This window comes from Argiope bruennichi, chromosome X1 (genome assembly GCF_947563725.1).
Source record: "Argiope bruennichi chromosome X1, qqArgBrue1.1, whole genome shotgun sequence".
Taxonomy (NCBI): Eukaryota; Metazoa; Arthropoda; class Arachnida; order Araneae; family Araneidae; genus Argiope; species Argiope bruennichi.
This window is the reverse complement of record NC_079162.1, coordinates 114,452,680-114,465,833: the sequence shown is the minus strand read 5'-3', so window position 1 is coordinate 114,465,833 and position 13,154 is coordinate 114,452,680. Positions and strand designations below refer to the sequence as shown.

The 13,154-nt window shown below is 27.1% G+C and overlaps 1 protein-coding gene across 1 annotated transcript in view; it reads left to right on the top strand.

Annotated features, from left to right (window-relative positions):
- The window catches only part of LOC129958409 (peripheral plasma membrane protein CASK-like), a 117,062-nt gene extending 104,314 nt beyond the window's left edge, over nucleotides 1-12,748 (top strand). The window contains exons 17-22 of the mRNA XM_056070890.1: nucleotides 1,221-1,458; nucleotides 3,241-3,390; nucleotides 4,140-4,220; nucleotides 5,087-5,289; nucleotides 8,353-8,433; nucleotides 9,508-12,748. Of these exons, the coding sequence (XP_055926865.1) occupies nucleotides 1,221-1,458; nucleotides 3,241-3,390; nucleotides 4,140-4,220; nucleotides 5,087-5,289; nucleotides 8,353-8,433; nucleotides 9,508-9,687 (933 nt within the window). The 3' untranslated portion in view covers nucleotides 9,688-12,748. The remainder of the gene's footprint in view (nucleotides 1-1,220; nucleotides 1,459-3,240; nucleotides 3,391-4,139; nucleotides 4,221-5,086; nucleotides 5,290-8,352; nucleotides 8,434-9,507) is intronic.
- Nucleotides 12,749-13,154: the final 406 nt, after the last annotated feature.

Genomic DNA, 13,154 nt, shown 5'->3' with positions numbered 1-13,154 from the left:
TGAAACATGTACATGCTAATAAAAACTATTAAGAAAAAATTTGCAGAATCACGTTGAAATTGCTCTTTTGAATCGGTTTTATAAACTACTCGACATCTTGGGGGGGGGGGGGGTTATTTACAAAATCCATAAAAAAAAAAAAAAATACAGTGTATCACATCTATCTGCAAACAAGTCATAGTTATTTACGGATGACGACGCTTATCGCATTGTGGTAGCTGCAACCATCTTCCCTGTATTACCCAAAGAAAACAAATTCAAATGAATAGAGGGATAGTATGTTTTTTTTTTTTAAATTATAAGATAAGAAAAAAGTGGCGATAATTATTATTGGCGAATGCTGAAATAAAACCTGTTATTAGTTTTTTAAAAATGCCATATTGATGTCTAAAAACCTATACAATTTCAATAAAAACTTATTTTACAATGGAATCAACTGCATATGAAAAAATTAACCATATTTTAATATCTTAGTTTTTTTTTTTTGGTTTTTGAAGGAAATCATATCAATACATATTTTTAGAAACAATGAAGAATGTTTTAATTTCATTGCAAAAATAGTATTTATTATTATGCATAAAAATATTTTAAAAAATTAAAATTTATATAAAAAATTCTTGTTTTTGTTTTCTTTTTAAATTTTTAATGACAAAAAAAACATTTTTGCATGATTTAAAAATTATTGGCGAAAAACTGGAAATTTTATTTAGTTTTAAATAATAAAAATTCTGAGGAAAATATTAATAAAAACCGTTCTCAGATGTCATTCGCTCTATCCAGATTATTTTGGTGCTAAATCTATTAGTTCTAGGTTTAAAAGCATGCTCTGCAATGTGTCAATAAATATACACATTCTTGTTCTTTATTATTGCTATTAAAGATACTGACAGTATGAAATACACAAATTAGTGATCACACTAAACTCGCATAAAATTTGTTTATTAATTCAATAACTTTTATGTGGTTTAAAATATACCAATACCAATTTATATGAGATATTTATTATTTAACAGTGCATTATAAATTTAGAAGTTATAGTATTTTTTGATAAATTTTCTGTATGCCTTTACTTATTATTTAATTTTGTTTTTGTTGCTTGTGGTAGAATTAATTTTTTATTTTCCTGTGGTATCTAAAAATTTGATTCTTTGAATATAGGGGCTTAGAAATTTTTTTAAGTGATATTTGATATGTATTTAAATTTTTTTTTTTTCATTTAGATATTTGTTCGGGCGCAATTTGATTATGATCCAAAAGATGATGATCTTATACCATGTCCCCAAGCTGGTATAAAATTTCAAACAGGTGACATCTTGCAAGTTATAAGTAAAGATGATCATAACTGGTGGCAGGCAAGGAAAGAAGGATCAGATACTACTGCTGGACTCATTCCTTCCCCTGAACTCCAGGAATGGAGAGTTGCTAGTTTAGCTGTTGAACGTTCTCGTAATGATCAAGGTATATTTCTTTAATTTTTGTTATTTGAAGTTACTTATTCAAAGTTTTTTTTTTAATTATTATTCGTAATTCTTAGTATTATCTTTATCTTTGATTTTATTTAATAGAGATTTTATTGGCATACTTTAGATTTAATGTGTATTGAGACATAAAGAAGAATGTACTTACCTCTAAATCAAACAAGCAAAAAGAGATTATATAAACTTACAAATTGAAATTGATGCGTTATTTTGAATAAAATAATTTGGTAACTTGTACCTGAATATATTTAAAAAAAGGAGTGCTTTTCGAGTACTTTCATTCTAGTGAAGTTACCAAGGACTGAGCTATCGGATTTGCAACTTTTACAAGAGCTGTATACAAAAAAAAAAAAAAAAAAAAAAAAAAATACATGGAAATATTTATTAAAATAGACACTGAATTTTTGAAGCTATTTTTCAACATAGTCATCATCAGAGTAAAAATAATAATCATGGCATGGAATGAGATAGGAATAAGTGTATGTTGGTCTTCACCAGTCTATCACTGCCAAAATGCTTACCTAACAGAAATTTCTTTAGGTATATGAAAATGCAACTGTCAAGCAAGATTTGGGTTATAAGATGAATTGTAAAATACCTCCCAATGGAATTCTTGCAAAATACTTTTCATGGCTTGAACTATTCTTATGCAGACAGGCATTGTCATAGATAAAAACTGCTCTTATACTGAGCATACCCACATGTGTTATGTATAACTTCTTACGATTTCAGTATTAGGAAGTTACAGTTACCATTAATTGCTTTTTATCTGTCTGTGGAATCATTGAGCGTATTTCCATTTCTATCCTTGAACACCATGCATGAACTTTAATACTTTTTTTGCATGGAGATGCAGGATGCTACAATACCTGGATTTCTTATTTTTTCTACGATTAAATGAGCCATTCATATTTTCTTGCTTGAGATGATTCTGCTGAGGAATTAAATATTGACATCATAGTGTTTTATGGAAAGGTTATTGATTGTTATGTGTTTGCATTTGTATTTGGGATTTAGGTTTTTTAGCACCTATTGGCTGTATCTGAAACTACTAGCACTTTCCAACAATTTCATATAGTAAAAATCGGAAAACTATGTGTGATATTGCTGCTGTTCTAACTTTATGAAGATTATTCTGTCACTAATCAACTTTACAAAGGAGGCAGTAACTCAATGCGCTCTACCCTGTAAATAGTTTAATGACTTCTGGATTTTTTTTTTTCTCTTGACATTTCGCCCTTTCATTTGAAATAGCACCTGAGAATTTTGATTAGAGAAGCTATGTTCTGTGCATTCAAATTTATATCAAGTCTTTCAATATTGTTCAACATTTTAAATTGATTAACCAAGTAATCCATTGTGGCATACATCGTAAATATCTTTGGTATACTCATTTGCCTTTTACTATGTTGTAACTTCTGTTGATAGTGTAGAAAACTTGATTTCTCAATAAGCCTCATATTATATCTAAAAATGTATTTAGTAGAGAGTGTTGATTTTGTGAGGACGAATTTCCTTCACTCTGTATGAAGCATTCGTATCTTTCATTGTGTGAAATTTTGCTTTGTTTTACATAAAAATGTCATATTAACATTGTACATTTAATACTTATCTATTCACATCTGTTTAAATTAATAAGTAAAGAAATATTTCTTTTTAGTGAAAGATGTATTTCAACTATCTGCAAATTTTGTAGTTTTTTGGTTTTATATTACATTGTAACAAACTTTTTATAATAGTAACAAACATTTTATAATTGCAGTTAATTGTTCGTTTTTTGGTCGCAAGAAGAAACATTATAGGGATAAATATTTGGCCAAACATAATGCTGTTTTTGATCAGCTGGACCTTGTAACATATGAAGAAGTTGTCAGACTGCCAGGATACAAAAGAAAAACTTTAGTTTTACTTGGTAATTTATCTTATATTTTAGTTTGCTTTTGCTAGCTATATTTCATTGAAAATTTTGTGAAAGATAAATAATTGTCGCATTGCAAAAAAAAAAAAAAAAAAAAAAAAAAAAAAAAAAATCTAAAATATGTAAAATTTGGTTCATTTTGCAATATTTTGTAAATAATCTTTTAAATTTCATTATCAGTTTATTTTGCATCCGTTTAAATACATTTTATCATCGTAATTCGAATGATTATTAATTTTAATTATATAATTATTTTTTATATTTTCTTTATTGTATTTTTATCTTTTCATTGCATGCTTTTCTTTTAGAAATAATATATTCTGTTTTTCAGATTAACTTGTTATTTTCGAACTGCCATTAGTGAAGGATTTTTTATAATTTGTGATAATTTTTTGCCGACCAAGGAAATTTTTGAGATTTTATTATCTTTGAAAACCATACGATTTAAAAGAAGAACTTAGCAGTATACATAGTTATTCAACATGATTTATATGTTATGGAATTGTATAAAGAGGCTGATTTCATTCATAAATTTTCATTGTTATTGAAAATAATTGAAGCTACAGGCATATTTGATTATGTAAATGCTGTTCAGTGTAGTGTAGTATTTCATCAGGAATACACAGAAATACTAAATTTTGCTAGAAAATAATCTATTATATTGTATATGGTTTAAATATTATATGTTAATCGTGATTTTTTTCTGAAATAAGTATAATCCAATAATTTTTTGTATTTAAAAGGTGCTCATGGAGTTGGACGCCGTCATATAAAAAACACTCTGATTAGTAATCACCCTGAAAAATATGCTTATCCTATTCCCCGTAAGTAATCTCAAAATCTAGTTATGTTAATTAAGCATTTCATTCATTATTTTTTAAAAAAATGCAATATCTCATATTTGAAAAAAGAATCTTCATAGAAAATTAATTTCTTGTATATGAGGTGTTTCAAATTATTGTAATGAAATTTCAAACTTGACCGTCTACTATTATTGTAACACTTTAGCAGTTTTCAAAATACAGATACTGTCTTGTGCTTTCCAACTTTTTAGCAAAGTATTTTGGATAATGCTCAATCATGTTTCTGTATTTCCTAATACCATTATGCTGCATTATTTTTTTTTATATTTGAAATAACAGCAAATTGTAAAGTGAAAGTGTAAGTAAGTAATAATAATAAATGCTGTATTTTAATTTTCTTTGGATCAGTGATCAAAAGTACCCATTTTGTGCATTTATACCATTCATATTATTTGTAGTGTTTTCTTTGATTATAATCATACTTGTATTACATGGAAGTATGTCAACAAAACTATGAAATTATTTTTTTCTTCAGGAAAAATACCTGACTTAGTAGTACGTGATGCACAGGAGTTCATTACATATAAGCTTTGTATGCATTCTTTATGATATTTAATTGTTATATAATCACATATTAATTTGGAAATTCTTCATGAAGAAAGTACAGTTGTTTTTGGAATCAATAAAATTAACTAAAAATATGATTTATAAATGCATTTGCTATTCCTATGTAATAACGGTTTCAAGTACATTTTTAGAATTTTATACTTGTTTCTTTAATCTGAAATATTATGGCCACTTTATATTATAAAGATAATTTGTTTACATTTTAAACTATATTCCTTTCTTTTCTTTTTAATATTCTTTATATGTATTTTTTGATATAGATACTACTCGCCTTCCAAGGCCGACAGAAGAAAATGGGCGTAATTATTATTTTGTCAGTCAAGAGGAAATGATGGCTGACATCACTGCTAATGAATATTTAGAATATGGTACTCATGAAGATGCCATGTATGGCACAAAGTTAGAGACAATAAGAAAAATACATAAAGAAGGAAAGATAGCTATACTGGATGTTGAACCCCAGGTCAGTGAAAAAATTGCGTTAAACAAGTATAATGTTTTTTTGTATTCAAGCGAACAAATTTGTTATCAGTTCAGCATCATGATAAATAAAAGTAATATAAGTGTTGAATGGTGTAATTTGAAATAAGCGATACTGATAATGTGACTTGAAAATAAAATCGCGAGCATTTTAATTAATAAATTCAAACTATGTTAGGTTTAATTTGTGTTTGCTTTAAAATTAGTAGAAATTAGTCTTTTGTATCTTCCACTCATGCTGTAGATAGATATTACATTAAGCATATTTGAAGAATTTTTTAACAGATTAATATTAATAATCTTGGTTTTCTTAACTTTTTTTTTTTTTGTAAATTTCAAAATTTTTTATTCTTTTAAAAATACATTTTATGCTCTGTTTAATTTTTCTTTTGTCTGTTGCAATTTGTAAACAATATTAAGTGTGATGAAAAATTACATGAGTGAAGATGGGATTGCCACGAAAAATACGCCATCGCATGCATTGAAGCAAATATTAAAAATGTTTTTATAAAATTAGGATAATTTTTTTTCACTTTCCACTCCATTCTTTCTGAGATACAGTAAGTGATTAGTATTGTTTTTTTTTCTATGGTATTTATTAAGTTGTACTTGCACTAAGTGTTGCTGATACTTGTCTACTAATATTTTGGGCCCAAGACATATGTCATTAACTGTTTGCTGCTTACAAAATCCTAGTGGTTTGTCTGGCCAAAGTGATGAGCTCTTCAAATTTCATCCATTAAGTTATCACGTTTGGATGATGCCTGTTTGTAATAGCAACCTGAATTTTTTTCCCCCAAAACAGTGTTCGCCTCAGAGATGTGTAGAGAGATTATTAATGTTAGTGTAAGTTCATTGCTGAAAAAACTGAATTGCAAAAGTGAGCAGTTAGATTTCAATAAAAATGACTTAAGATTGAATAAATGCTTTAAGAGTTTTTTTTTTTTTTTTTTTTTTTTTATAATGACAGACTGCAATAGAAATATTTGATTATAAGAATAAAAATGGCAAAGGAGAAAAAAAAAAAAGTGTCTACTGAAAATTTGCATTAAGTTCATCATTCTGTAATCTTTAAAATAAGGATCGAATTTTGAAGAATGGTTCAGTTTACTTAAGGCCAGTAAAGCTTTCGTTAAACAAGATTTTATGAAACATATATTATCAGAATCATCTTTTATACTAATTTCCTTATGAAACATGCTGATAAATTATCGAAAAAATATAAAAATAATCTGATCCAAGTATTATATTTTTTATTTGAATTTATTGATATTAAAAAAATTAAGAACTTTCTGTTAGAATCGTAAAAAGCAAAGAAATCTTTTCGTAGGAAAAACTCTCATGATTCAAAACTTTTTTTTCAAAAATCAAAATTATGCATTTATTCCGTTAATTCTCGCTATCATTAAAATTTTTTAAAAAAAATGTATGGTACAAAAATATTTAAAAAGTAAACTAAATTTTTTTAAATTTAAAAATTCAAGGCTTTGTAAAATCGATAAGTATTTGTAGCCACGAAAAATTTCGGTATTGAAATAGCTTTGAAATGCTTTAAATCAATATAATTGTATATATGAAAATTAACCAAACAGTTTAAAAGGAAAGAAAATTAGTAATTACTTGACTAATAAAAAGCTCATGAAATTGATAAGAAATAAAATCAAATTTCTTGCATCTTCTGTCTTAAGCACTACTTCTTCATAAAAAAAATTCTTCCAAGTCTACAAAAACATGTAAAATATTCCTGTGGTCAAAAGAAAGAATGAGACGCTGAACTCATACCCCATCGTGGACTGCGATTAGCGGAGGAAGGGAGAAAGGGGATTGGATCTATTATGTACACTATGAGAAAGAGCTTATATTATTGGACACGGTAGTAGCAAGGGAATGTGTGTGCCACTAAATTCTTCGATCTTTACCGACCCTTTAAGGAAAACAAAATTTGTGTTGCATACATGCTGGATTTGTTCATACAAAATGTCAATGACAAAAATAGTGCCGCTTTTCGAAATGTCGTAAACGCCTATCTGTAAATCTGGTGGTTTCCACAGCTTTATAATTGTCATTCAATCAGACTGTCCTTAAAAAGAAAAAAAAAAAAAAATGCATAATTTGTCATCTTGTAATTAATGTGGAATTTTTTGCAACTTCACTCTCTGAGCCTACTTTATATACTTGGTACTAAGTGCCTGAATGAAGATAAAATCCTGCACAAACTTTTTTGTATTGTTTCTTTGAATTAATTTAGGACTGGTGGACTGCTAGTACGGTTTCGTCTTCGGGACCGAAGGGCTCCAATTTCGAGACCCGATTCCACCGAAGAACCGTCGTTTAAGTGGGTCTGGTACGCGTTAAATTCGTTGGGACCAAATGCCCTCCCCTGGTGTGGTGCGAAAGTTTGGAGAGGGGCACCAGCTCAAGTGTCGTCCTCGTCTTCTCACCATGGCTCAGAATTACGAGGTTCATCCCAAAAATAAACCTAGTTTTGGTTTCAATGGGACTTTAATATAACTAAACTAAACTTAACTAAACTTGAATTAATTTAACCTTGTTGGGTTAAGTTCCTGTTTGATTCCATTGAAAGACTATTTTGGTGCGAAAATTGAAGTTTTGAATCTTAGTGAGATGGTGAAGCTATCTTTGAGATTTTAAACAATACTTTTTTTTTTTAAAAAAATTTTGAGCCTCTGCTGATTAACTCATTGTTTTAGTAAATTCTTTTTTATATTCTAAATCAATATGTAAACTCTTGACCTTTATCCACTTTACAATAAAGTTTTATTGGCATTGCTCATTTTGTAAATAAATATTTTAATTTCATTTCGAAGAGTTGCACAAGTTTATAGAATTACTCTCATCTTAATTTTGAAATTTTAATTTCTTATATTACACTTGATTTTTTAAAATCAAATTTATAAGCCAATGTATTTGTAGCATTAATGGACAGATTTAATTTAAAATAATGGCGTTAAAAATTAATTCATTTAAAATATTTTTATTATTAGGATACAATTTAATAACAATATCTTGTGTATTATTTTTTTAGGCCCTGAAAATTCTTAGAACTGCTGAATATGCTCCATTTGTTGTGTTCATTGCTGCTCCAACTTTAACTAATATTAGAGATGTAAGTATATACAAGGTATTTAGATAAAAATTAAAGAATTTTCAAATGCTTCAATTTTTTATGGATACTTTTTGTATGTTTTGATATTTATTTTTAAACTGTTGGATCTTTTTTAATGCTTTTCTTTTCTTCTAAATTAGTAAATTTTTCGAACTGTCCACTCCTTTTAAAATTTGTTATAAAATTTTTGTTTATGAAACAGGTTTGTGTTTTATGTTGTAGGGATTACAATATATATAATATTGTTGATTCTGATTTCGGATTTGAGTAACAATTAAAATTATGTAATAATAGTTTTTATAAATTTTGATTTTAGTAAAATCAAATTCTTTTAATATTTTCTGTTGAAATATAAATTGGAGATATCCTAAGTAAGAGGTATTGCAATAGTTTTCTTTCAGTATTTTTAATCAGCAATCACTTTTTTATTATTTAGATAAAGAAAGCGATATGCGCAAAATTTTCTGTGCATTGAAGTTGATGTTTCAAATTTCAGTGCTTTCCAAAGAAGATATATTTATATGATGTAATTGGAATGTCTGCAGTATTGCATTGCATTTACAAAGTTGTTTTAGAATAATTTTTTCATAACGTTTTATCTGAAATTAAAAGTAGTGAATGTTCCTAAGAATTTTTTTTCAATCTTCATGTTACATTACTATGATTTTATTTTTTATAAACTTCTTTCTTGAGATAATATCTATAAATATTTAATACTTGTAGTTATATTATTATTTAATTATAATATTAATCCATATTATATATTAATATAATATATTTATTAATCCAAGTTATATATTTATCCATAAATTTTTAATTGGAAATGCATTTTGAAATAGTGAATGATAAAATACTTATTAGCTCCTTTAGGCCATTATTCTTACATATTCTATGATTGGTATCATCAAAATCAAGTTTGCATTTATTTACAATTTCTGCTTGTTAAAGGCTTACTAGTTTAGACTGTAAATATTAGTTTGTTTTAGCTGAATGAAACTCGCACCTATTAATCGTGTATTTAATGTGGAAATTTTAATTAGAGCTTAAATTTATACGTATGGTTTCTTACTTTAGGCTGATGGCAGTTTAGAGCGTTTGGCAAAGGAAAGTGACCTTCTTCAGCAAGCCTATGGACATTACTTTGATCTGACTATAATAAATAATGACATTGAAGAAACAATTCATACTTTAGAAAAAGCAATAGAAAATATTAGCACAGTTTTACAATGGGTACCTGTCAGCTGGGTGTATTAATGTAAATTTTATCTATGCAATTTTTTTGTGACCTGACAGGAGTCAGTTTGATCTCTGTATTGACATTCACACTGTGCTAGTGAGGTTCGCGGAGGGAGATGTGAATATTGAATTTGAAGACTGTTGTGCTTTGAAGTGTAAAAGGTTCTTTTTGTTGCATCTTTGTTAAACATATGTTGTTTTAAATTGTGATATCTGCTTTATACTGCCTAAATAAATGCCTCCAATTTTACAAACGCTGTTGCTGCTCTAGGCTGATGCTTGAAATAGCTTTGGTGTTTTAGAGCTTAGTATCATTTTTTTATTAATTGGTCTAGTTACTAGAAATATTACAGTTCGATATATTAAAATTCGAATTGCAACTTGCTACAAGTTTCTATTGCTGTTACAGATTTTTAAGTTGTTTTTTCTCAGTAGCTGTGAATGCAAACTGTTTCATAACATGAAAAATAATACTGTATAATGACGTATGTAGAAATTAGTAAAGATTGTTATAAAAAGAAGCCTTTTACATTTCTAAATGATACCACCAATCAATGGGGAGCTGCAGTGAAATGTTCCCTTGCCTTTTCATTCCTTGTGACATCTGGATAGAATAGGTATGTTACCTATTCAAAAGCCTGATGAACATGGTCTATGCTAAAGCAAATATATGGTGCTCAAATCAAATGTCAAATCTTATAAATTGCATTTACGGTAGTTGAGATATATTTTAAGTTAAATAAGGCTGTTTAAAGTGGTGAGAACAAGTTGTTATTTGTGTGCTTGTGATTCAGCCGAGTTCTTTTGCCTTCAAAAAGAATACAGAAAGCAGAGTTTTATGTTTCTTTTTTTTATTTGAAGATATTGAGATAAAAGTTGTGTCAGTAAAAATATGTTCTTATGTGCACCATGATCTGGTTATGCAACTTACCTTTGTTTATATTTGTATAGCAATATATTCTTTTATTTGAAAAAATGAAGTGCATATTTTTTGTATGCCATATTAAATACTATTGAAATTATGGAATGATCATGCAATTACTTTTTACACTTTTATTTTATAAAATAATTTTTAAGCTTATTTATATTCAAGTCTGTTAATATTGTTATGTGTTATAAAATTTTATGGAATTGCAAATATTGGTATTTACACTAATGTAATTGTTCCTTATTTTTTGTTTATTATCTGTGATTTACTGACAACTATGAACTATGCATTTTTTCCAATGTTAGAGATGAGGTTTAAATTATTGGTGCGTCCAACTTTTTCTTTTCACTAAATTGTTTGTATGTTGTTGTTTTTTTAAGTTAGTGCTAATTGCTGAAAGACTTGAACAAAATTCCTTTTTTATATAGCATGCTTATTGTTTTTGTAGATGACGATGGAATTTATATCCTAGTAGTTCATACTTTACTCTTTTTGATTTAGGCTTTGCATTTGTAGGATCGGCTTTTTCTTAGCTTAACTTCGGCTATTTTTGAAATGGTCTGACCTTGTAACGTATTTAATTATGTCAATAACAAATGTATTAATTAGAACTGAGGAACACTTCATGCAAATTTTACCATAAGATATTATTTTAATTGAAAATTGTTTTTTTGAGTTGCATTTTAGGTTATGTTTTGGATTTTCTTTTCATGTCTTAATGTAGGAAACTATTTATACATATATAATATGGAGCCTTTGTTCCAGCAATTGCCAGTTTCTATCAGAATATTGCTAACAGACGTTTCTATATTCAGCAGTATTTGGAATGGCTTTTTGGTTAATTTTGAATTGAATTCTCATGATTGATTTATAGTTTTAAAGAACATTATTGTTATTTATAATTAACTCGCCGGAGATTTAATTAAATCTTAATGTATATATTCATTTGGAACAGAATGTTTATTCAAATGAAGCTAATCATAGTAGAGTGACTTAAGACTTATTTGGTTAAAGCTTGAAAATAGACGAATCATAACATCACTGAATATGGCAAAAACATTATTGAGATTTTCTTTTGTTTTGTCCATTTACACTTGAAATTACATGGAAAAATGATGCTTCATGTTTAAAAAAGAATTCAAAAATATTTCTTCAGTGATTTTGGCTTATATATTTTTATAATATTTATTTAGATAACTCTTTTTTCATAAAATATATATTTTTGCAAAATGCCACTAGCTGTATGCATTTTACTCAATGCTCACGAAAGTGTAATAAGATTTATGAGTTACATTAAAATTTATTAGAACTAAATGTTGAGATTTTTAATAGCTTCGCATTTTACTAAATATTAAATGAATGTGAAACTACATAATGCGTTATTGTCAGCAATCTATTATGCATATTTGAGTAAAGGCTCCCATGGCATCGCAACACATTCGTGTCATTTTATAACAGTGTTAGCAATTTTGTAGCCAACCTATAAGTTCGTAAATGATGCATCATCGCAATTTCCATTAAAATCATATTTTTGGTAAATAGTTTACTTTTTTTATTTATGGTATATCTTTTGGAGTTTTCCACTTTTTTTTTTTTCCATTATCTAAGTGGTAGATTTAAGTTCGTTTTCCTTCTCAACTTTAATTGTGTTCTGTTACAGACTTTCCCTTAGAAGAGCATGATTTATTTTTCAGTTCGTTATGTAGATATTAATGAATAGTCTTCTGCCTGGTGAAGGCACTTTTTCTCACATTGAGTCTGTTTTTCCATTGATAGGAATCGGAAAACGAAACAACGAAAATAAAAACGGACTTCATTTCTATGCAATATCTTCATACTATGCAATATCTTCATACTATGCAATCTCTTCATACTATGCAATCACTTCATACTTTGCAGTTTCTTCATTTTCTATGCAGTTGTCTGAATATGCATATCTTGAGAACATATCTTTTAATGTTTAACATTTATTAAATATCTGAATCATCCAAATATCTCATTGTTTTCTATATTGTGTTACTGCTTTGTTAAATCTTGTTGAAGAATCATCATTAATATTGTCATAATGTCATTTAATAATGTCATAAATAAAACTTTGAAATAGAAGAATTGTATTAAATAGGATTTGAATTATATTTTTTCATTGATTAGTTCTCTTATAAGCTTTATATTTTATACATTTTCTTTTGATAGTTTTTTAAAAATTCCCTATTTGGTGGTTTTTTTTTCAAATTTTATAATTTATTTTTATGAAATTTGAATTAATATTGAGTATTTGCATGAAAGCTGAAGTATTGGTTTTGAAAAAAATAAATTTGATTTCTATCAAAATTGAAGAAATATGTTTTGCTTCATTTAATTGAATAATTGTTGTAGTCTGAATATAGTGAGATAATTTGAAAATTGTTTAAAGAAATTTTATTTTATGCTAATTTTCCAAAAAAACAACAACAAAGAATCGCTTGTCTAAACATGAATACTTTCAGATTAAAGTGTTGTAGTATAAATAGTTATAAAAGTAATTATTTTGTTCATTTTTTTTTATTGCTTATTAACA